Below are 26,005 nucleotides of genomic sequence, written 5' to 3' on the forward strand. Positions count from 1 at the left end.
TTGCTGAAAAACGCGTTTATTTTTTAACTCGTTATGCACAGATACGTGGCTTGCCGCCAGATGTACCATACATAGCTGCAGTTCGTTTTACATCTTTGTTCCATCTTCGAAAGTGTTTTGTTGCAATTGTCTGCACGCAAATCAAGTGACTAGACTAAAAACTCCCCCACCACGGTATTTATTAAAACATAAATCAGCTGGCCCACACCTGCGATTTGAAAACCCGCCCTGGCAGCACGGTTCTAACAGATCTTGCCGGGGGGGAAGCCTGAACGCTGCTTTGGAGGATTACTGCCGGATACCGGTTCTTGTTCGACGAATTTAAGATAGACAACACTTATTGCCATTGTCCTCCCTGCATGTCTGCTGAGCAACACACAAAAACCTGCTGAACGCGTGTTAAGGTGCAGGTTTGCACTTGCCTGAAGTATCCAGGTACCAGCTCACCTTCGCTGCCAGGATCACCTAACGTGGTCCCAGCCACCTTCACTGGTTCCAGGTCCTGTTGCTAGCAGCTGAAGTAGGAAATCAGCCTTTCCTCACAGAAAGTTGTGGCAAGCGTGAAGGCTTTTCCATTATGTTAAGCTAACTTGATTTGAAAAGAAAAATCACCCCCGTTTTCATCTACCTATCACAATGGGGCTAATGCTTGGTTTGGTGAAACGCTGTACAATCACCTCAAACATGAGTGGCACGTGTAAATATTAACTGAAGGTTTTTGTTCGAGTATGGTTTTCAAAACTGAAAGATCACCCTGCTTATAGGCCAAGTGTAATTGTAGCACTGTTATTCAAGTGACTTGAGCCTTCTGGAGGAGGCAAGGTGAGAAAAGCACCGCCAAAGGCATAAATCGGAAGAAAACAGGATCAAGCTTTAAGAACACTGCTGGTTCTGCAGCATTACCCCGAGAAATGAGGGACTGTGATCACTCAATCTTCATTACTGTATGTAAAAGCAATGCGACTTCTAGAAACTTTCTGGCTGCAGTTTTTCAAGTCAGCCCCGTATTGCAGATAGTGTTTTAACACAGCACCGTGGGGAGTGTGGGGGGACAATGGAATGCAAACTTGTTTAACAGTTACAAAAGAAACTGTGCAGTTTCCATAAACAGTCTGATCACAAGAGAAGCAGAATTGCTCAAGGATGTTTCAAACGGCATTGCTGGTAAATCTGATCTGACCATGTAACTCCTACATCGGTCTATCCTCAAATTCCACCAACATCAAGTCCAGTCTTTATCATGATACTGATAAAGGTACTGATCCTAAATACCAGAACGAGAAAACAGTATGACAAAATAAGACTGCCACGATACATGGAATGATGAAAGATGTCCTCATTTCTTGCCAACTACTGAATTGATTTGCTGAATTCCAAGGAAAATATTTAAGGGCTTCAGACAAGAAGAAAAGAGGGCACAGGAAGACTGTAAACAGCTGTAAGGTAACTATCTCTGAAGACCTATGTTATTACCTTGTTGACAGGTTTTCACTGAAGACAAGAGATTGTTTTCTTTGCAGTATTAAGACCCCAACACGCATAATTCTTTCTTAAACACACTCTTTCTCTTTCCAGTCAAGAAGTCTCAATTTACAGTTTGTTTCAGCAATGTGCCAAGTCCCAGACTACTGTCACAGTTTAGCATTCTAAATCTGGACTGCTTCCTTGGGTAAGACAAAAAGGTATAGTTGGCTACAGTACACCTACAGCTGTGTTATGGTATTATGAAAAAAATCAAGTAAATGACAGAATAATGTATCTTGAAGAAGTGAAGTTTACCTGTGTGCCAGGATGCTCACTGATTAATTACTTTAAGCTTCAAACTATTGCGTTTGCAGTTATTCATATAAAAAGTACAAAAAATTTATTTTACAGTGTGTTTTTTAAGTCTTCTCAGGAAACAAAAAAGTGTCTACAATTTTTTCCCCTATTTCTCACTGTTAACCTGTGGATTTCTCTCCTTAAAAAAATAACTTGACATAAATTTAAAACAGTAACATCTATTTGCTCTGATTCATTAAGTTTAGAAATCAGATTTGTATGCTGAGACATAATATAAAAACTGTTTATTTCTATTATCTAACAAAGTGTGCAAAAAACATGACTTCATGTTGTTTTTTACTCCCTGTAATAAGCATGTAATTATTTTTCATTCAAGAAGTCTTCAAGCTACATTTGAAAGAAAGAAAAATATTTTTCAATTGATTATTGTCCTGATTTCAGCTAGGTCAAAGTTATTTTCTTCTCAGTAGCTGGTACAGTGTGTTTTGGATTTAGTGCGAGAATAATGTTGATAACAAACTGATGTTTTAGTTGTTGTTAAGTAGCGCTTATCCTAAGTTAAGGATTTTTTCAGTTTCTCATGCTCTGCTGAGGGAGCATGGCAAGGACAGCTGACCTGAACTAGCCAGAGAGATATTCCATACCATAGAACGTCATGCTCTCTATATGAACTGGGGGGAGTTGGCCGGGAGGGGCCAATCACTGCTCAGGCATTGGTCAGCAGGGGGTGAGCAATTGCACTGTGCATCGCTTGTCTTTTCTTGTGTCCCCCCCCCCTTTTTTTTGTTAATATTCCTTTTCATTACAATTATTATTATTAATTATTATTGTTTTTATGATATTTTATTTTACTTTAGTTATTAAATAGTTCTTATCTCGACCCACTAGTTTTACTTTTTTGTCCCCAATTCTCCTCCCCATCCCACTGGGAGGGGGGGGAGTGAGCGAGCAGCTGTGTGGTGCCTTCTTGCTGGCTGGGCTTAAACCACAACAATTACGTTTGCATTCCAATATAAACTATTTCCATTTCCCACTGCTAACATGAAATTATAATCATGATGTTCCATTCGTAAAAGATTAAGCATGGAACATATCCAGACTTCTGTTTAATAAACACCAAGTACAGATTTCCATTATTTTCACATATACAGCAAATATTCAAGTCCTTATTTCCTTTATAAAAGCACCTTGATCCTATTTTAATATAGTGCTTAAAAAAATTCAAATATATAGTACATTTGTTTCTGTACATGTATGTGCAAGATCTCCTGTCAAAAATACGAGTATGGAATCCTACAGCTTCACCGTTTGCACCTCCTTTGGTGAACATAACTTTCTATCACATGATATAAGTACCATCTTTGTAGTATTTCATGGATTCTAGTTGCTGAGTCATTGCAAGGACATCCTGAAATCCTGTACTGAGTCCAGACATGTGTTGAAAATAAGCTTCCTTCTCCACTTGGACAGTTAGGTTGTTTACGCCAGCATCTTTCAGAATTGCTGTAACCTGAATAGAACAGTATGGTTAACATTAGTATTACACTTAATATGCATCTCACAGTAACTTGCAGTAGTATTCTGGCTCTGAAATACTGTAGATTAAAAAAATATCATCATGAAGAATTCAATTTTCTGGAAAATTGAGCTTCAGAGGGTATAGCTTTGCAACTTCTGCATAATGGGTAATTCTCAGTGTCTTGCATAAGTAAATAACCACCTTTTTAAGGAAAAGAAAACCCCAAGGCAGGCAGATACTAGCAAGCCAGTTATAAACCCATGATTAGCATCCCGATATCCCTACTGTTTAGTGCCTGTTTTGTAGCACGAAATCCACCTCCTCCTCCTTGTCTCAGAGCACATGTAGTGCCACTTTCAACAGTGAGAAAAAAATGCCCATACTTTTTTTTTTTGGTAGATGTTTTAGCAAACAACTCTTTATGCAGCTAATTCCAAGCTAGCAGGCAAGAGGAAGTACAGCACTAGAGACCAGCTCCAAGACATTAACTAAAAACTACAAAAATAATCACAAACAGCAGCTTCAAACTTCAGCCTCTGAAAAAGGGCTACAGAGTAAGAAATCAAGACGTTAGGGTCTAAAAACCTTGTACCTTACCTGCTGTACAATTCTCTGTTCCATCACATCTGATACCACTTGCACATGTATTGTACCTGCCACAACACTTGCAGAGTGACACCAAAAATGAGGATCTCTGTAAGATATGACTCCTTCTATTTTTTGAATCTGTAAAGAAATTACATTAGCAACAATTAATTTAAGAACCCATTTTAAACTTGTGTACGTACATGGATGTTGGTGGCAAATATTTCACAGGGAAACAAAGCTGTATAACAAAGCAGCTTTCCAGCTAAGCTGTTATTCAGAAGTATGTAGTACTGAAAGGTCACCTTGCTATTACTGTCAAAGACAAGAAGCTAAAAGTCAAACTAAATGAAAAACCGAGCACAGTGCAATGCTAAATAGGAAGAGAAAAAAGTCATTTAGTGTACAGATCACAATAACATCAACGTATAGACCAACCAGGAGGCTGGCTGGGCACTTAACAATTTCTAGGGCATCTGTTACCTCACTATCCAGGATAAGCAGCTATTTAGTTATCATAGCTGCACTTAATTCAGAGACATAGTATCTTCCCATAATTTTATCATTTTATTAAATTGATCTTTGTACTGGATCTGGCTGGGATGATGTGAACTCTTTTCACAACAACCCGTATGGTTCTGTGTTTTGAATTTGCGCCTAAAACAGTTCTGATAGCACACTGATGTTTTGGCTATTGTTGAACAGTGCTTGGGCACTGTCAAGGCTTTCTTTTTCCCACTCTGCTCATGCCCTGGTGAGTAGGCTGGGGGTGGGCAAGAAGTAGGGAGGGGAAACAGCTGGGAAAGCTGACCCAAGTTGGCCAGAGGGAAACTGCATGCTGTATAACGCCATGCTCAGCAGTAAAAACTGGGGTAGAGGAAGAAGGGGGTTTTTTGGCTTCCAAGGTGGCTGTTGCCTGGAGACTGACTGGGCATCAGTGTGCTTGTGGGAGGTGGTGCAGTGCTTTTTTTTTTTCGCTCTCTCCTTCATTTGTTAAACCGCCTTTGTATTGCTCCCAGATTTTTCTTGCTTTTGCTCTTCCTTTTCTCTCCCTTGTCCCACCAGCAGTGGTGGTGGTAAAGTGGGGAACAAGCAAGTGGCTGTGTGGATGCCTGGCTGCTGGGTGGGGTCAACCTACAGCAACCATATTGTTTTACTGTGATGTATTTTTTAAAAGGCTTTTTCTATTATCTTTCAATGAATTGCTCTTTCACTGTTTTCAAAAAGTGCCTTCTTCACCCTCGGTCTCCCAGAATTGCTGTCTTCCCTTGTCAAAAAGTGAAACCCCACTCTGCACCTCACTTTCCTTTCGCTAAGCAAGCCTCTCCCAGCCAACTTCCATTCATTCTTTTCTTTCTCATGCAGACAAGAACACATCTCCCTCTCTACTAACTGACAGGACATCAGGATAGTGTTCCTTGCTGCCTCTAGTTGATGGCATCCTCAACGAACATGTAACTAGTTCTTTGACAGAGAGGTGTTTCCCACACTGAGGTCTGCACTATGATTCTGGGCAGGAACTTCAAATGAGCCAACAGTGAAGACTAAGTACAACCTCAAAGTAGATACCGTACTGCAGCAGACAGGAAAAGAATGGACTAGAATGAAAAAGTAATTAGAAAAAAAAGCTGTACTTTTTCCATCTCACCTACTGTGAACCAGCATGCCCTTCATGGTATGGACAAATAAGAAAACCTGCAATTACAGGCTCAAGATATAATCTTGTAGCCTGAACTGTACACATCAAGTTTAAAAAGGCCGCAAGCTTTTGGGAATTGCTACCTTACTTTCTTAGTGCTAAGTACTTTTCCTGCACTGTTACCATAATTGTCTGAAATGATGAGCTACCCATAAAAGCAAAAAACAGTACAAGTTTTTTTAGCTGCAAAACAACTTTCATCAGTAGAACTCCTAATCCTGTCACATATCTGCAAAATAGAATTAAAACAACCCAAGACATTAAGTTGTCTAAGACAACGGAAGCTGTCAGACTGAACTACTTGAGTTTAATAATTATTAACAAGTTTTAGCTTTGTATGTTTGTGTATAAAAACATTTAGAATTGTAGTTCTGACCTTTTCTAAAGCTGCATGCAGATCTTTCTCCTGTTCTGGAGGTATCCTCAACAAAAGCACTTGACAGGCATCTTTCAATAGTGGGATAACACTAAGAAAAATCAATGTAGCAATAAAAAGAGAGCAGAGTGGATCAGCTATGAGCCATCCAAATTGCTGAATAAATATCGTTGATACGGTAACACCAACACTGCCAAGAGTGTCTGCTAACACATGCAGAAACACACCTGAAAACAAAATGAACTGAGTGATTAAGTTGAACAGCTCTGTTTAAAATGTACATACATGTTCAACAGCGGAAACACAGTAGGGTTTATTAAACGTAATAAACGCCCCTCAAGCTAAACAGAGGCAATTAGCTGCCTAACCTGGTGCAAAATTAAACAAAACATTTAGCTTTTCTAAAATTTAATTACAAATCAATGTAAAAAAACCCATTTTTACTCCGCAGTGCAATGATCTAGGCAAGCATTCACAGATTAAACCAAACGTGAAGAGTCTTTAAATTGTTAGTGGGATTTGTACTGTATAGCATAATCATTTAACTGCGTATAGAGGGACTCATTGATCCGTAACAGAGGATAAGATCAGTGCAAATGCATTGGCCTGCTCATGTGGACAGACACTAATGTATCATTTGGTTTTTGTATGCCAGTTCTGCTCCAATTTTATAAGACTGTCTATCTGCTACTGCTATGAATTTTATACTTTATACTGCTTTAAGGATGGGTAGCATTCTCAATGTACACTCAACGGGCATAGAAAAATAATCTCTAACCTTTTGTAAGATTAGTGCTAGTTAAGTGTCAGGATTTGAAAGAATACTGAAACAGCTAAGAGTATGGGCAGACTTCACAAAAATGCCAGACAACAGAATAGCCAACTGAATTAGGAAGTAATATAACCAATGAAATATGAGACTATTCGCTAAAATGCTTATGCTCTGACAAGCTTACACGAACAACTCATTCCTTTATAGATTTTTTTATAAGCCAGGTGGTCGGTAAATAACTACTTTCTAACTGCTAGGGGAAAAAATTCTAAGAAGTAGCTATGCTGAAATTTTAGATATATTGCCCTTCTCAGTTAGCTTCTGAATTTAGATTTGAAAAAGAAAGTTTCATCTTTACCACTGTTATCTTCTGAATCACAAATAGAAGCATATTCTAGGTTGCTGGCCTGCATTTGTTCTGCTTCTTATCCCCTCCTCCAGTGTTTTTACAACCAGCTATCATGTGATACCTAGAAGCATGGTAATACCTTTATAGATAGAGACCTTGTACTTTCATTTCCAGATGGAACTTAGAAACAAGGACTTTAAGCTTATTCAGTAAGGTTTACAATGACTACTTATTAATCTTAGTGAAGGCTGTAGATTAATGCTTTTTATTGGTCCTTAAGTATTACCCACACCTAAGAAAGCCTTGCAAAGAAACGTTTCAAGTTATGTTTCTTCAAAGCCATGCAAAGAAATGTTTCAAGTTGTGTTTCTTCAAGTTGAACTCACTAACGAAGAAACAGTTTGAGAAATTCATGTATACCGTGTTAAATGGCTGTCAGATCACTTCTGGAGACAGATTTTAAGAATGATGCATAGTATTGGGTCTGATTCTGAGAATCTTCAAAGCCTGCTGGAAATCACATACATCATTTACGATTCAACAATCTGTACTTGCCTCTCATGTTGGTATTCATGCCTCCTCCAGAAGTCCCGTGGGAATGTCCATGACTGTGCCCATGGCCGTGGCTGTGCCCGTGGTGAGAATGGCTGTGATCGTGTGAGTGACAACCTCCCCGAGAAACCCCATGGGAGTGCGCGTGGCTAAAGGCACAGATACCAACAAGGTTTACGATCAGCCCTCCAACAGAGACTGGCTGTGAGAGGAAGAGAAGTTTTAAACTTCACTACATCTGCCCAGAAGTTCAAGTTTATTTTCTAGAACATGGTAATCAGAAACACTATGCACCTAATTAAGAAAAACTGTGGAAGCATTAACATCAACAGGATTATTCTAATATGGATTCCTCATCATATTCCTTTCAGTATACAAGCTGGTTTCAAAGGAATTTTCCTTCCCTCTCAAAAAAATCCAATTCTCCCCAACCTTCCCAAGAACCCCACCCAAAATGCAAAACCTGGTATCCACAAATTAGGACAAGATAGCAAATTTAGTTTTAAGAAGGGGTGATTGATTTTATCTACTTTCATAAAGAGGTAAAGTGGTTCGAATACAAGGTTTGCTTCGCTTTCATTGCCCCCTCCCCCCCAAATTCTATATTGTATGTAGGACACGCACACTCATCTAAAATTGTACTCAACTGAAGACAGCAACTGCTGCTTTACTGGTCGAGTTGTGCTTTTTATCTGTCTGCCTATTTTTCTGCTCTTCTCTTGAAAAACAAGCAAAGCATAAGAGTAATTCCAGCTAATAGAGGAATTAAGCAAGTCCTATTCAGGTGTTATTAGACCTTTTCTTGGCTATGCAGACTGTGCTCATATAGAGGGGGCAACCCTTCCCCCCCCACCAAGAAACAAAATCAGTAGTAAAAATGGAGCAAATATTGAAGATTAAAAAGAAAAAAAAAAAAAAAATCAGGCCTCAGTTCCAGCAGTGCCCATTTCTAATTGTGCCTACATAAAAATCTTTCTCTTTGTTACCGAAGAGAGCAGGAGAGCACAAATTTGTGTGTGCGTGTGAAAGAAAACAAGTGAAGCTGGAAATGTGATAAATGAAGGCATGGATTTGCAGAATTCCATAACAAAAAAAATTTAGTTTGAAGAAAATGAACTATTGCATTTGAAAGAAATGGATGGAAGCTTGAAAATTTAAGTAGGGAGCCCCTGAAGAGGCTGTGGAAGGTAGAGAGACGCTGGTGTAGTTAAGATTAGCTATGCACAGCTTCAGGATTGTTTATGCCATAGTAACACACTCAGCATTATGTTATGAATTCTGCCTGATTTCTGAGGTTTCTCAGAGACTAACACAAAATCTCTTCTGTAATAACTGACATTGGTATACATAACAGCTGAACCAAATTTAGTCTTGTACAGATTATTTACTCAGTATCTTTTATTGTAGAAAGACAACCATCTAAAAAGATTACAGCTGTAACATCTTAGAAAAAAATTCAATTTAACTGTTACAATTAAATTATATTCACCCCTATATATTTTCATATTTTAAAACTAGATGAAGTTTGGACTTTAAAATTAGAATATGTTAAAAAGTCAAGGCACAGTTTAGATTAGAGTATGCAACTTTAGTCTCCTAACTTTTTTTTTTTTTTTAATTAAGACAAACATAAATGAACCATTAACTGCCAAACAACACTGAAACAGAATGACAAAACTTACAGTTAGCATATTTGTATCGATGTCTGGAGGATCCACCAGTCTGGCCACCGATTCCATGAAGACAAAGAAAGCAGTTACCATCAGAAAGAGGCCATTAATAAATCCAGAGAGAATTTCTACACGTCCATACCTGAAAGCAAACATATGTACTTTTGAGAGTGAAGAATGGGTACTCTGAACAAATTTCAAAGTTATAATAAATAAAATCATAATACATTTAATACAGCATTAAGATTGCTTTGATTTTTTTCCTCAATGCCACAAAATTGTGCCTTAATTTCTGGGTTATTTACTTCTGACAAGGAGGAAGCTAGTTTGCAACTGTCCAAACACCAATAGTATAAAGCTATAATAATGTAAGTATTTTTTTATATATAGTGCACATTCAGGGCTTCAAACTGCTAAACTGCTATGCAATTTAGCCATACAAATTTTGATTATGTCAGCAGAATTGAAATCCTCATATAAACACTGACTTTGAACATATATTTTTGTTTGACATACATATATATATACAGAGTGAGGCAATTTCTAAATAATATTCACAGTGATAAAGTTTTATTTGTAGAGATAAATGAAAATTACATTTCAGACACTTTTTTGCAGGGGTAAGAGGGGAATAGCATGACCACAAATGGAAGAGACATAGCAAAAACCCCACAGAAGCATGCAACACTAAAACTTCCCAAACATATCTTTATAGCAGGACATTTTGAAAATGAGCAAGTAGAATAATTTTCAGATAGTCCTTCAAGAACCTAATATATATACCCATAGGAAAATATGCGAGTTGCTTTCCATCTTGTCATCAGAGCTGCAAAAAGCCCCATCACTAAGGCAGAACAATCAAAAAGCATGTGAAATCCATCAGAAATGAGACCAAGGCTATTGGTCCATACTCCATAAAAAAGCTCCACAAAAGTGGAAGCCTAAAACAAAAGGGAGTTTGAATTTTTCCTCAAAGATTAACTTGTAATTTAATGTCTTGGTAGCTAGCAGGAAACTCTTATCATAGAACACTTGATAGTTTTCAAAGGTATTGTTTGAAGTATTTCTAGACCATTTTCTCTCTCCTCCAACAAAACAAAAGCGATACATTCCAAGTCTATGAAGAGACATTTTTGAACCTACACTCCCAGAAGCCTTAGACCTAAGAAAACAACCCTCCACAGGAGTAAATTTAAGTTTTCATTTAGAATTTTAAACTAACATTGTGCAGACAAAATTTTCAGCATTTTGTCATTAAACAATGTAACAACTCTGATCTGATCTATTATTAGTGTAAAAGCAATGCTGTCTATGTATCTGTAAGAATTTTCTTCACCAATTAGTTGAGTGTTTAACCTTAGGAATTAGTTTTGAGAACGGTACACGAGGAAATATTTTTAATACATGCATGTTCCCTGTATGATTTACTATTATTAACTGGTCTGCCTATAAGCGTTCTTTTCCATCTTTTATACTCTATAATGGAATTTGTTAAAGTTATCACGGATACTTCAAGTTTCTCCCCGTTTCATTGAATAATTGCCAAAGAATGAAGAGAGATCTTTGCAAATGAGGTTCTATCAATCTTGCTTACTGTATGATCTTTTCCTGTTCGAAAGAGAAGCTAGAAATAAAACTAGCCTACTCCAAAATGACACTAAGCAATCCCACACTTACTCTTCTGTTGTCCCCATCCTTGAAGGCCTTACTAGTTTCAGCTTATCTGCTGGTAACATTGAGATACCTCACCTTAAACGTACCATCATACAAGTATTTACTTACTGGTATAATAGTTACCACATAGAACCAGTGCCGCAGTGTGACAACAAACCAAAGTGACCTGCCACTTACTGTAAGATTAGTGTTAAGAATCTTCTATTTTAACATTCCATCTAATGAAACTACTCTATCAAGGGTCACTTTAAAAACAATCAATCATGAGGCCCTTTTAAAGAATAACTCTTCTTACTGTACTATGTATGTACTACTGTGGTTGGGTTTGACAAAAAAAACCAACAGGCACTTACCAGATTTAGGCACAAGAAATAGAAGATCTGCCTAGAATCATACTCCTCAAGGATTTCTTTCAGTGACTCCTTAATAAACCGGGGTAATGACTGAGAGCTCTGCTGTAATGCATCACCCATGAAGTTATAGAGAGGAGTGCCTTCAGGGGAATAGCCAATAAGGGTACCCTTCTGCCCTTTCCTGGAGGGGGAGGACAGGATATTGGCAGCTGCAAGGAAAGTATTGAAGTTTTTGTTGCTGTTTCTAAGCTTCACAGTGATTTTATAATGTGTTTTATCAGCAGTCAAAGCTTACATGAAATCTGCAGGCAGCAAAGTTATTGTCAACTTCATCTTGAAGTTTATCATTAGATTTCATTGCTATGTAAGATTAGATCATCACTTTCACAACAGATCTATTGCATTCTTTTTTTTGTAGACAGACAGTAAGAGCACAAAGTTACAGGCCCTTTTTATCCAAAAGAATCCGTAAAAGCTCATCCAAAAGAATTCTGCACACATCCATTTTCTGATTGGCTTCCCAGTCACACGGACAATAGATTTATCAAAAGATAAATAAGAATACGTACATAAAATGAAGAAGACAGCACTCACTACCACACCTCCAGAAAGAACATGCTCTGTGCTTTCATGGTGTGGTGGCTTATTCATAGCTCGAAGCTGGTCTGTTATTGGATGTGTCCAAAAGTTGCCAAAAAGCAGTGCACTAATGAAAATAAGAAAGGATCCATATCGAGCACACGTGGAAGCTTCCATCTTGACAGAGCATATGGACTCCACGTAGAAATCCAGGATCACAACAAAAAAGATGACTGTTATGAAAGGCATGATGAGAGAAGACCAAGACTCTACTTTACTCTGCAACAAAAAATACATTTCAAACAGGATTGTTCACCATTAGGTGTGTATATACAGCATTAAATCTAGTTCACTTTCATTACAAATGTTTTCAGCAATCCATCAAAACATAAATACTTTTATACTTCAAATTTATCACATAAAACCAACACTCTAGCTATAGAAAGAGACATACAGTTAATATGCACTACAGTACCTTACTTTAAATACTTTCGTGTGCTTAAAAGCAATGCCATATGCAACGCCATGTTTGCAACGGTCTACTCTCCATAAGCATGCAGGCATCACGAACATGTCTTTAATAATCTACTCCTCAGGAATAAAAGAGCCCTGTATTTATGCAGTCATTAATACTTGTGCTATGTTAGTATATGAATCCAGGATATAATATCTGAGCTAGAAAGATGAAATAAAGTTATCACACAGAAGAGGAAATTATGGTATCACACAGATATACATCAAAATATAGAGGAAAAATTTCAAACAGAGCTTACTACAAAAATAAAGATGGCAACTTTGGTAATTGTAAAGGTATTTTAAAGGAAAGATTTAAATTGTACTTCAAAAGCAGAAGCATTACAAAAAATGATGTATTTTTGTACTTGCTATCTTACCTCTGTTGTCAGAGAAAGGACAATGACCCAGGGGCACAACAGAAGGACGGAAACAAGATGAGACAAAGCTTGAAGACGCTTGGCTCCACCTACATCTACAGATAGTTTTCGGGAAGCCATGTGAAAACCAACCTTACAGCACAATGCCAGTACCAGAAGCAGTACTCCTCCCTGGAAACACAGAAGGATCACGTTAGCATCTCTTAAGAGCCAGATACCTCACTCCAAACAAAGTGACACTTACATGAAAAAAGATTAATATGCTTTCCTTAACTTACCAACAAAAGCCAAAGACAAGGTATTTCCTGTAATTGTTACTCTAGTTAAAACCAGTAACATAGTATACATGGTTATACCTCAGCACTACTCACAACAGCCTACTATGACTTGAAGTTTAAAACTCTCAATAGTGTTAATTGACATACAACAGCAGTGAATAGGTAGCAAACAGCATACGAAGAAAAAGAAAAATCACACAAAACTTGGTTTCCCATCTTCCATTATTAAAAGTGCTGAAAGCATATGTAAACCCCCAAAGTGTGATGTCACCTTGGCCTCTAAGCCTTTCATAACCTTTTCATTCCCTTACCTTTAATTGCACCATACCATATTTCTTCACAATATTTTCTTTCAAAATTGTTCTACAAATGAACAAGATGCACGCACAGCATCTCATCTCCCTTAGAACACACTTGCTTTGCACAGTTAACCAGTCTCTCTAAGCTGCTCCATATATTTTTTTTCCTGTTTTAGTCCTCAATGCAGCCACTTTAGCAACAAGACTAAGCTAACAGAACAGATCAATCAGATAGGTCAATCCCATATAGTAAGATTTTGATAGTTATTCATGCCACCAATTATAATGGGAGTATACTATGGAGAAGTATCAGAATCTGTGTCTTCAAATACAAGCATCTAATATAAAGGAAAGACTGGGGAAAGATAAAGAAGCAGCAACAAAACACAGACCCCAAAAGTGAGCAAGAAACAGCTTATATGCAAAGCATTATGAACATCCAGGATACTGATGACACAATACTTTATGATAATTTTAATAAGACTTTTTAGGTTACGCATTACAGCAAAGTCCTTCTCAGCTATACAAGTTGAATATTGTATGGTTTGGTTTGCTATACTGAAGATGCTCATACTCAATCAGGATGTAAAAATTAAAGTGCTAGTTCCGTTCCAATATGGGGTGCAGATGTTGAACTTTTTGGTTTTGATTTATGCTTGATTAGCTCTGAGGTGGTGAAATTCTTACCTTATATTAACCTACTAAAATACAAGTTATTTAGTTATTTACCTTGTGATCTGCAACACCTAGGAAAGCAATGATTGTATACAGAACATGGGTAAGAGCACTGTCATGATGCCCCTCAGCTAAATAAAAAAAAATTAAGGAAGAGTTTCATTTGATGATTTTTTTTTTTTAACTGAAGAACAGACAGAGGTAGAAGACAACCACAGAAAGCAGAAGTAAGCAAACTGAGCTTTAAGGTTTGTCAGATCCTTAAAATTTAGGAAAGATGAAAATATTTCCACAGAAAATAGTTAAAAATATTAAGGACAAGGGGGAAGAGTATTTTAAAACATGAGCACATAGTCACTGTTAAATACTGTACAGCAGTCATGATACAGGATTTATGTTAATTTTGGCAATGAGACTTTGAAAAATGTACTCAACAGCATTAAAAATTAGATTGATTTTCACTAAAAGCTCTAAAGCAGCAAGTTGCCTGAAATATCGTCTATATCTTTCCAGTTTCTAAATATTTATACTTTAGAAAACAAAGAGTAATTGACAAGCATAATGCAGCAAATATTAAAATAATGATAGCTTTTGGGAAAACTACTACAGGGCACTTTAACAATGAATTTACTCACTGAAAACTCAGTGGGTTAATCAATACTATTCCTGAATATACCATCTGCATCTGTAATTCCATGTTTTCATCCCTCCTTGAGAAAGTTTACTTTCACCTTATTTGTTTTTACTGTCCATCCTCAAGATGTACCACTTTTTGCCAGTACACTTCACTATGATGAGACGACCTGTTGAAAACTTACTTCACGATCAATTTCAATTTACTCAGTGCCTTTGAAAGCATGTTAGCCAGCTTCCACTTGCAGCTTAAAGTCCATTGTTGTTGGAGCTACCGCAGGCTATTTCACACCGCTTTTCAGCCTAGCAGATGAACTGAGACTACCACATTTGCAAAAGCACAAAACAATCTTTAAGCCACTCCATGGTATTTGAAAAGTCACAGCAGTCAGGTGAAGTCCCCAGAGACTGAAAAAAGGGAAACATCGCACACATTTTTAAAAAGGGCAGAGGGAGAACCCAGGGAACTACCAACCTGTCAGCCTCACCTCTGTGCCTGGGAAGATCATGGAACAGATCCTCCGAGAAGCCATGTTAAGGCACACGGAGGACTGGGAAGTGATTCCAGACAGCCAGCCTGGCTTCACCAAGGACAAGTCTTGCCTGACAAACCTAGTGGCATTATATGATGGAGTGACTACCTCAGTGGACAAGGGAAGATGTCACCCATCTGGACTTCTGTAAGGCCTTTGATATGGTCCCCCACAACATCCTTCTCTCTGAATTGGAGAGATATGGATTTGATGGGTAGACTGTTCAGTGGATAAGGAATTGGCTGGATGGTTGCATCCAGCAGGTAGTGGTCAACAGCTCACTATCCGGACGGAGATCAGTGATGAGTGGTGTCCCTCAAAGGGTCTGTATTAGGACCAGTACTGTTTAGTATCTTCATTGATGACATAGACAATGGGATTGAGTGCACCCTCAGCAAGTTTGCAGATGCCACCAAGCTCAGCGGTGCAGTTGACATGCCTGAGGGATGGGATGTCATGCAGAGGGACCTAGACAAGCTTGAGAAGTGGGCCCCTGTGAACCTCAGGAGGTTCAACAAGGCCAAGTGCAAGGTCCTGCACCTGGGTCAGGGCAACCCCTGGTATCAATACAGGCTGGGGGATGAAGGCATTGAGAGCAGACCTGCGGAGAAGGACTTGGAGGTACTGGTGGATGAAAAGCTGGACGTGATCCAGCAATGTGCACTCGCAGCCCAGAAAGCCTACCGTATCCTGGGCTGCATCAAAAGAAGCGTGGCCTGCAGGTTGAGGGACTTGATTCTGCCCCTCTACTCCGCTCTGGTGAGACCCCACCTGGAGTACTGCGTCCAGCTCTGGGGTCCTCAGTACAGGAAAGACATGGACCTGTTGGAGTGGGTCCAGAGGAGGGCCACAAAAATGATCAGAGGGATGGAACACCTCTCCTGTGAGGAAAGGCTGAGTGAGTTGGGGTTGTTCAGCCTGGAGAAGAAAAGGCTGTAGGGATACCTTACTGCAGCCTTTCAGTACTTAAAAGGGGCTTATAAGAAAGATGGGGACAAACTTTTTAGCAGGGCCTGTTGTGATAGGACAAGGGGTAATGGTTTTAAACTAAAAGAAGGTAGATTCAGACTAGATATAAGGAAATTTTTTACGATGAGGGTAGTGAAACACTGGAACAGGTTGCCCAGAGAGGTGGTAGATGCCCCATCCCTGGAAACATTCAAGGTCAGGTTGGATGGGGCTCTGAGCCTGATCTAGTTGAAGATGTCCCTGCTCACTGCAGGGGGGTTTGACTAGATGACCTTTAAAGGTCCCTTCCAACCCAAACCATTCTATGATTTTGTGATTCTACGAATCTTTCTGGATATATGGAGAAGACTGCCAGCCAGGCTGTCAACCATTTAATACACAGACTTAGGCTACAGCCATTATGTCTAGAATTTCTAAAAAAAAGGAGAGCTGATCAAAAAAGCTTCTAACAATCCTAAGTGGTCTGAGATGTGCAAATGGGCAGGGAGCCTTGAACTACAATTTAAAATCTATAGCTATGTTCTAAGTTCTGAAAGTAAGCAATGCTATTCATTCCGCTGTAAATATCAGTATGTAGATGTAAAAGTAAAATCTTATGTTATAATATTCTTGAAAGGTAAGATTCCTATTAGGAAAAATGCAAGCATATTTAATTCAGTGCACTCAACTTCACATTTTCTCTGTCCCAGTAATAATAGGCACTTGCTCTTGCTCTTACACATAGCAAGAAAGGATACGATGTTCTGCTATCTTAGCCATGAGGTCGTCATTGTCAAAAAGCAGTAAGCAGATGACAGCTGTGATGAAAAATGCAGCACCTCTTGTCTGTAAAAAAAACAAAACACAAAAACACACCCCAAATATTTTTATGTGCTGAAACAGATTAATCTAAAAAAATCCAGGAAATCAGTCCTCTCCCTCCCCTCCTCCTGATCAATCTAAGCATATTTTTGTTAAGTAAGAAAAACATGAGGAAAAAAATATTTTTTTTTTTAATTTTTTAAAAAAATTGACCTGGACAATATGATTTTATATTTATTCTGGTTTTCAGATTTACCAGATAACTCAGGGCAAATCACCACTGTAACAAGCTAGAAGCCTGTATCTTACAAACTTCAAGTGTGATTGCTTCCTTCTTCATGGTGTGTTTCTGCCTGCCAGAGTGCACAGGTACTTTAGCCTGATGATTTAATATTTTGTAGCAGCAAGGAGCCATAAACAAGATCTAGTGGACAAACTGTAGAATTTTGTCTTAGGGGAGGCGAAGGCTAGAGCACTGTGCAAAGGCTCTAAGAAAGCAGAGCTCTGCAGTGCTTTTATAGGGATGGTACAGAGGTAGCTATGAAATCCCAGCGCCCAGAGCTTTCACCACCCTGTTTTAAGACACTGCAATTTTGGTATTCATCATCTTGGCAAGACACTGAGCTCTACAGCTAAAAAATACTATTACAATTCATCTTCTGAAGCCAAATACAGCTATCACCTTCTTGTTTTGGAAAGTCAGCTGACCTCTTTGCCACAGTTCACTTCATAAAGCTGAAATACTCAAAGGACAGGGTTATCACTCCCTTGTTTCTGCTGCGTTAGATATGCAGCTTAACTGCCAAGCATGGCCCACCACAACACAGATTGACAAAGAACCTCTCTGAAGCTCTGCATCTACCCCTTGGGTGGCTGGCTGGAGAAAAAATTTGTCTTCTAGACGAAGAGCTTCATGCTGGATGCCCTAAGCATCTCAATTTGAGGGGGGTGGGCATAGAGAGTCAGAGCAGATGACTGTGCTACTCACTCTAAGGCCAGCCTAAAAGTGATTAAGGGACTCCAGCAGCAGTTATGATTCAGAGTTTTCAAAACTCTCAGCCTGAGGCAGCACCAAAACCAGACCTTCTCCTACACAGCAAGTATTCTAGCCTCAGGCATATGACATCATAAGGTATCTTCCTCCAGCTCCACTTTTTTGAGTGAAAGTGGTGAAGACTCCTAGGTGCTGGCACGAGCTCATTCCACTTAGGGCTGATTAGGCACAGTTAGAGAACACCTTGCGAAATTGTGTGTAATGGGACTCAGACAAAGGATGTCTCAAGTACAGATCTCTAATTAAGTGAAAGACTGGGCCCAAGTATTCAGCACACACAGGCTCATGCAGACCTTAAAGTACTTAGAGAACTTTTTGGCAGAAAACCAACAAAGTACATGAAAAAGCTACAGACATTGAAGAGGCTAGGCAGGGATCTGGAGACTGTATTGCTGGACTTCAGTGCCTAAAGGCCAGGACCACGACATGCACATATGTCCTTTTGTCAGTTTGGACCCCAAATCCTGTTACAAAGAATGCTGAAGTGTAAAAATCATTCTCAAGGTTCTTTTCCGCCTTCAAACAGAAAAAATTCTCAGGTATCTGCCATGGATCTCCAGCAGCTTCACCCACTGTTTCTCTCTTAATGTCATATTTATTATTTCAAGTAGTACATTTTATAATTTTACCACTAATTAAACTAAAAAAAGCACAGTTTCTATGAACATAGGTCCAAAACACTGTTTGTTCCAGGTAGAAAAGTACTTGAATTTATAGCATTCAGTATCTTTTACATTTGGTAAAATGAATTTTTAAATACCTTTGCTGGTCCTCCACCTGAGCTCGTGAACAAGACACTAAGGAGTGATAGCACAACCACATCACTGTGCTCAAACAGCAACAATGTCCTAGAAAAACGTGAAATAAACACTTATGTCCACTTATAAGTTTATCTCACAAGCTTAATATATACTATTTCAGCTAAAATTCAATGACACAGCAGTCAAAGATTTATCCTGTGATTTCAATAGCAAGTTTAAACAATTCAAAAGGATAAATGCAAATCTATTTGCCTTCACCAGCAATAGATCTAGCTGCGGACAGCTAGACGCATCACAAAACAAAGAACTTCCTAAATCAAGGAACAGATTAAAATTATTCATTTATAGATTACTTTAAGTTGTACTTTCTTCTAGTAACACAACAAGATACTAACTTACTCAAAATGGAATTATTATTCCCATTACAATACCTCCTCTAAACCAAAGTTTCTGGCGCTCAGAAAAAAGAGGTCCTGTCCTGTATCCTGTTTATTGAGGTGTTAATGGTCTAGTAGTTTATGCAACCTCAGAACATCTTAATTGCTGAAAATAAGAAATTCTAACTTGCACACTATCTCCTTCAGATAGCAAAGGCTGACTAACAAGCTATATTGACAGCTTTTCAGAGTGGAACATGACAGTAATAATCGCTGTCAAGTTTACCAAATGCTTCTGCCATTCTCCACACAGCAATCCAGGCTGCTAGGGTCCACGTTACTGGTTCTGTTTGGGAAGACTGCCAGCACCCAGAAAGGCACTACAGTATTAAGAACTCCTATTATTCTCGGGTGTGCCTTCTTCTGTGTAGAGGATAAAACTTCAACTTCATAAAATGTATTATTTAAGGCTTTACCTTCCTCTCTCTAATGAAAGATGCTGTCTAACTGTGCTGGTTTTGGCTGGGATAGAATTAATTTTCTTCATAGTAGCTGGTATGGGGCTACGTTTTGAATTTGTGCTGAAAACAGTGTTAACAATACAAAGATCTTTCAGTTACTGCTGAGCAGTGCTTACACAGAGTCAAGGCCTTTTCTGCTTCTCACACCACCCCACCAGCGAGTAGGCTGGGGGTGCAGCACAAGAAGCTGGGAGTGGACACAGCCAGGACAGCTGACCCCAACTGACCAAAGGGATATTCCAGACCATATGACATCAGGCTCAGCATATAAAGCTGGGGGAAGAAGGTGGGAGGGATGTTTGGAGTGATAGAGTCTGTCTTCTCAAGTAACCGTTACGCGTGATAGAGCCTTGCTTTCCTGGAGATGGCTGAACACCTGCCTGCCGATGGGAAGTGGTGAATGAATTCCTTTTTTTGCTTTACCTGTTAAACTGTCTTTATGGCAACCCACGAGTTTTCTCACTTTTAGCCTTCTGATTCTCTTCCCCATCCCACCCGGCGGGGAGTGAGCAAGCGGCTGTGCAGTGCTTAGTTGCTGGCTGGGGTTAAACCACGACACTAATCCATTAACCTTCATTTCTGGAAGTCTAATGTTATTCTTTTTTAGTTACTCAGTCAGCACTGCCAACAAACAGCACAAGTGATTTTACTCAGAGTATATGCACTAATGCCACCCAATTCCAACACAGCACAGGCATATGATTAGATAAAGCAGTGCCCTGCAACAAATGCAGAAATTGATTCTAGTTACCTGGCACAGGAATACAAGCTGCTATCACTAGCTGTCAAGCCATGGACTCCCAACAGTTACATAAACAATTGGGGTTACATTAATGAGACTAGGAAATGATGAAATCCACAGTCAGTGATCTCATATCATTCACATCAATAGTTCAAGCACTATCAAGACTTTCCACTGGCATCTTGTCAAAGAATGAATGAAGAAAATTACAAATTCTACAGAAAATTACATGTAGCTTTTCCCAAGCACAACAGAGTTCACTGGAAAAAGCATAAAGATCCATTTAAAATTTCAAAAAATAGAGCAAGAGGCTGGCATCATGAGCTAATGGATACAAAACAAAAAACCAAAGGAACAAGACAGGGAAAGATCACAAAAATTAGCTTAAAAAGATGACACATTGTTTACAGTTAATATATATTTACCTCAGTGGTCCACAAAGAGTAAGGCCAAAAAACCACAAGAGTGAAATGATAGATCCCACAACAGCATGCTTAAAAATTTTGATCCACTACAAAAGAAAGGTATTTCATTATAATTTTCTCCACTGTTTCAGAATAAACACCCCACTATTAGCATTCTTCTAGCACAGCAGCTGTAGAAATAGAGGGGAAAACATACGCTCTGCAAGTTCTGCAAAATTTAGAGTACGATTATCTTAACTACTTTGCCAGGCAACTAAGGTTTCTTTGGACATATCATGAACCAGAATTACTTATTTCTTTTCTACCACAGTACTAGATTCTATAGTATAGTCTGAGATCTCTTTAATAAGAAGCCTGAAAAAACGCTGAAAAAAATTCAAGTCCATTTACCTGTCAAAGATGCTGTTTGTTTTCTAATCTATTTTATGTATCTGATAAATATATATAGAACTAGATAAAACATCCAAGATAAAGAGACTAAGACCTTAAGTCTACATACATTTATGCATGTGTTAAATTCTTTCTTCAGGATGCAGGTTATAATTCAGCTATTCAATACATTATTAACTGTAAATGCAAATTTTTAAAGAAAAGTAACTCATTTTGGAAATACATTAAACAAGACAAAGTACCTACAACAAACATCACATCCTCAAAATGCAGAATTTAAAAATTTTAAACAAGAGCAAAACAATACACACACAGATTTTTCCAAACACAAATCAAAGATGCAATTTATGCCTGTTCACACTTTAAAATTCTGCCATACATGTCTAGTCAGGAAAGCAGTTGACATTTGTAACATTTCTCAGGCTATCCTTCAGATTCTCTCTACTTAGCACATACACTGATGACATCGTGCATGGATCAAGTTTTTGTGCACACAATTACATAAAACCAAGATGAATATGGAGCAAATGAAAATATCTTAAACAGCAGGTTCCAACCTGGCCCTACTCTGACATCTCAGGATACTGGGAACTCAACACAGGTTTGAAGAGCATAGACTAGCCCCTCATCACAACGCACCACGCAAAAGCACTCTTTTGGCATGGGGAACATGACTGGAGCATTTCAACATTCTGGCAGTCCAGAAACTGCCCTCTGAAACTGTCAAAGTCAGCCAAGTAGACTAAGCTCTTCTTGCAAATCCAGTCCTCAGAACAGATGCTTGTATGGAGCCAAGGACCAATCTTTTCACAATACATGGCTAAAAATGCTGATTGTTTTTTACAGTGCACTAGACACAAAGTTAGTTACATGCTTCTGGGAATTGCTATCACATCTTCCAAGTGCAGCAACCTTTGTTCCCCTTTCATTTTTGGCAAGAGCCATGCTGTCAAGAATATCTACAAAGACGTGAATCATTATTACATGTGTCAACTCACCTGATGCTTGGTTACCACTTTTCCAGAAGAAAATGGTTTTTGAAACAAAACCATAAAAAATGCAGACCTGTTAAAAGAAGAAAGTTTTCTCTATTTGTGTATTAGCAGTCAGCTTTTTATTCACACCAGCTCTAAATAACTAGGCCTTTCCTATCAGGCTCAGTTGACAACATGGCTTCTCTACATTTTTCATTAAAAGGCCACACTGACCACACCCACTGGTTTTATTTTCCCTGCTGCATTGTGTCAGAAATCAGTACAAAGGTCATGACAAGTGAACTTCAGTTCTGGTCAATTTTAAATGCAAGTTCTTCAGAGAATGACTAATGAGAACTCTACCTGTGATTTACAAAAATCAAAATACTGATCTCAGAAATTTTGAGGAGAAATACTACTATGTTTTTTACTAGCAAGATACATACACCTGAAGGCTTACTCACATACAGAATGGTGAATACACAGCATGTTAGAAATGGTAAGGAACAGCACACATCTTCCTCAACTGGGATCAAGAGTAAGTGGTGGGGAAAAACACTATGGTGAAATGTAAACAAATTTGAAATAGAAGACAAAAATGAGGTTCCAAATGTTCCAGCTCTGCCCGGTTTATTACAGAAATGCTCTTCCACATCATATCAGGTAAACATGAAGCAGGATTGTGTCTGCAAAGATTGTTTCTGTATATTTGCTATCAGTTTCTACACTTCAGATCTCAATCAAGGAAAAACAGCAGTTGAAGCTCACAAGAACTAGAGGAATAGAAATTACAAGGAAGAAAGCTTGTCTTCTACACCCTTCTTAAGAAAATTTGGACATGTCTGAGTTTCCTATGATCAGTACTGTCATAGCATGATCAATTTTGAAGTAGCAAAAACATTGAAGTTTCTCAAGGCTAAAGTGGCCTTATGGAAAGATCTGGATAGACCTGGAGAGCTGAGCAATCACCAACCATATGAAATTTAACAAGAGGAAGTGCCTGATTCTGCACCTGGGACGGGGTAGTCCTGGTTACACGTACAAATTTGGGGAGGAGAGGCTGGAAGGCAGCCCCGTGGAAAGAGATCTGGGGGTTTGGGTTGATGGCAAGTTGAACATGAGTCAACAGTGTGCCCTGGCAGACAAAAGGGCCGACTGTGTCCTGGGGTGCATCAAGCACAGCACAGCTAGCTGGTCGAGGGAGGTGATTGTCCCACTCTCCACTGCACTGGTGCAGCCCCACCTTGAGTACTGTGTGCAGTTTTGGGTGCCTCAATGTAAGGATAGGAAACTGTTAAATGCGTCCAGAGGAGGGTGAGCAAGATGGTGAAAGGCCTTGAGAGCAAGACTTAGGAGTGGCCTAGGTCACTTGCCTTGTTCAGCTTGGAGAAGAGAAGGCTGAGGGGTGACCTCATCACAGCCTACAGCTTCCTCAAGGGGGGCAGCAGAGGTGCTGATCTCCTCTCTCTGGTGACCAGCGATAGGACACGAGGAGATGGAAAGAAGCTGTGTCAGGGGAAGTTCAGACTGAACATTAGGAAAAGGTTTTCTATTGAGAGGGTGGTCGGTCACTGGGACAGGCTCCCCAGGGAAGTGATCATGGCACCAAGCCTGTCAGAGTTCAAGGAGTGTCTGGATGATGCTTTTAGTCATGTGGCTTTGTGTTAGGTAGTCCTGCAAGAAGCAGGGAGATGGACTTGATGATCCCTATGGGTCCCTTCCAACTAGAGATATTCTACATTTCTGAAATTATAGTGAGCAGAGATATGAGAGAAAAACACTGCTATGAACAGAGTATTTCCTGGATCCACTGGTACACCTTCTCTTCCTCGATTAATCTATAACAACATAAGGCGGGGTATAAGCTTGACGCTGACAGAGAACACCATGGACAAAGTGTGCCTGAACAGCGGCGGACAGGGCTTCACCCCCTGCACACTCACCCCGGCTGCACTATAAAGATAAACTGCACGAGGTGGACCGCTTTCAGAAGATCGTAGGATTCAAACAGCCCCACGGCTTTCAAAAACTTGGTGAAGCACAGCAGCACGATGTACCGCGTCAGCCTGCAAAAGCGGAAAGGGCCGTTCGCGCCTGCCACCACGCACACGCCGCCGCCTCCCGGGCCAGGCCCCGGTCCCAGGCCCAGGCCCAGGCCCAGGCCCCGCCCCCGGTCCCGGTCCCGGTCCCGGTCCCGGTCCCTCCCCCTCCCCGGCGGCCCTGCGCCTCACGCGGAGGAGGCCGCCGGCTCCCGCCGCCCGCGGAAGGCTGAAGGGCGATGCTCGCTGCTCCCCAGAGGGAGGGACGGCGACGGGCTGCCCCCCTCACCCAGCGGGGCGGCCGCTCCCCCCCCCGCCCCCCCCCCCCGCCGCCGTTACCGGGCGGTGGGCACATCGACGGGCCCCAGCACGCCGCCGCCGGCCAAGGCCTGCCCGCTGTACTTCTCCTCCATGCCGGGGCAGGGCAGCGGGCGCGGCCCTACGCCCCTGCGAGGGGAGAGGTGCGAGGGAAGGGGTGCGAGCGCTCAGGCGCGGCGCGGCCCGCCTCCCCCGCAGCGGGGGCACCTCATCCTCCGCGGCCGGTAGGGCCGCCGCAGCGGGAAGGGAGCGGGAGGGCAGGCCACGCCGCGCGCATGCGCCGTCCGCCGTGCGCAGGCGCCCTAGCGGAGTGGGCCGGCACGTCCGCGGCGGGCGCCGGAAGCGGCGGCGGGGACGCGGGAAGGGCGGCGGCGTTGCCTTTCCCGGCGGGCCAGCCTTGGGCCGCGGCCCGTCGGTCCGGGCGGGTTCCGCTGCCCTGGGGGCGGCCTCCGCCCCTAGCGGGCTGCCGGCTGCGGGGCGTGCTGGTCGGTCTCCGGCGGGGGTCGGCGGATGGGGCGTGTCCCCTCTGGGTCCGCGTGCCTTGGGTGTCCGATGCGGAAAGAAAACCGGTGATTGTGTTCCGGCGAGCCCTGTCCCCGTGTGTCCGTCCCATCCCGTCCCCCCGCTCCCGCCCGCTTTAGGGAGCCGCGCTGTCGGTACGTGGCGCTGTGACCCGGCAGCGTGGCGCCGGGGTGGGAGGGGAGCCAAGGGGGGCACGGGCACGGGCGAACGGCCCATGGGTGAAACGGAGCCTTAAAATGATAACACACGCCGCATGTGTGCTACAGAGGGATGTGCCGCGCGTTTTCTGTGACTTGCTCTCCCAGCCCATACTCGAGTTTTCTCCTTTACTGTTCCTGTGCTGTGAAGGAAGCACGTTTGTCCTTAAAACTCGCCCATGACGTACGCAGCCTGCCTTACGGTAATTTCGTACGCGGTGCTGTAGGGTAAGGCTCTGCCAGGGCTCTGCGGGTTTCGGTGTTCCTGGTGCCCTGGAAACCGGGCTGTATCGCGCCGGCTGATACCAGATGTATGCTGCAGCCGTCCTCACTAATAAAATGGTATAGACCAGTAACTCATTTTTGGAGGACACTGTGCTGGCAGTTCCAGTCCGGTGGAACCGGTAGCAGGAGTTGGCTGCAGTGTGTTACATCACCCCTTTCCGTCTGAAGAAGCTGCTCGACGTGTAAAGCATTGCAACCTCTTTCCATTAGAAGGGGAGGCGAATTGTGGAATTGTAATTTTTTTTTTTTTTAATGCAAGCCTGTCGATTTTGTATTGTTTTGTATTACTATGTGCAAAGCCTTTTTGTCCTGACCACTCTCAGGATCAAGCAGCAGGAGAGGATTTCCCTGCTGACGGCTCCAAGCATCCAGGTACTTCCACCAAAACTACATTCAGTCTTTTGCTTTT

General features: G+C 41.0%; 1 protein-coding gene across 2 annotated transcripts; it reads right to left on the reverse strand.

The window, feature by feature from the left end:
• LOC128137131 (zinc transporter 5-like) lies at positions 1-24,855 on the reverse strand. Of its 2 annotated transcripts, XM_052777809.1 has the most exons (16): positions 24,614-24,855; positions 24,179-24,301; positions 22,260-22,326; positions 20,872-20,957; positions 18,806-18,893; positions 16,928-17,015; positions 14,110-14,186; positions 12,804-12,974; positions 11,901-12,189; positions 11,332-11,540; positions 10,088-10,245; positions 9,317-9,446; positions 7,638-7,836; positions 5,962-6,188; positions 3,899-4,027; positions 1-3,292 (listed from the first exon to the last, which is right to left on the reverse strand). In XM_052777809.1, exons 1-16 carry the CDS (start codon positions 24,685-24,687, stop codon positions 3,122-3,124), a joined length of 2,286 nt encoding a protein of 761 aa, XP_052633769.1. In that variant the 5' UTR covers positions 24,688-24,855; the 3' UTR covers positions 1-3,121. The 2 variants fall into 2 exon arrangements, with proteins under 2 accessions (XP_052633769.1, XP_052633770.1); XM_052777810.1 differs by lacking the exons at positions 14,110-14,186; positions 16,928-17,015.
• Positions 24,856-26,005: the final 1,150 nt, after the last annotated feature.

The sequence above is a fragment of the Harpia harpyja genome, chromosome Z, assembly GCF_026419915.1.
Source record: "Harpia harpyja isolate bHarHar1 chromosome Z, bHarHar1 primary haplotype, whole genome shotgun sequence".
Classification (NCBI taxonomy): domain Eukaryota; kingdom Metazoa; phylum Chordata; class Aves; order Accipitriformes; family Accipitridae; genus Harpia; species Harpia harpyja.

Excerpts from the sequence above, each read along its gene's own strand:
- LOC128137131 (XM_052777809.1), bottom strand. The coding sequence starts at position 24,687 with ATGGAGGAGAAGTACAGCGGGCAGGCCTTGGCCGGCGGCGGCGTGCTG. Across the intron at positions 12,975-14,109 it reads TAGGTGTTGCAGATCACAAG|GGAGGAGTACTGCTTCTGGT; the intron begins GTAAATAACTAA and ends CTGTGTTTCCAG. Across the intron at positions 10,246-11,331 it reads ATTTCTTGTGCCTAAATCTG|GCTTCCACTTTTGTGGAGCT; the intron begins GTAAGTGCCTGT and ends CTTTTGTTTTAG.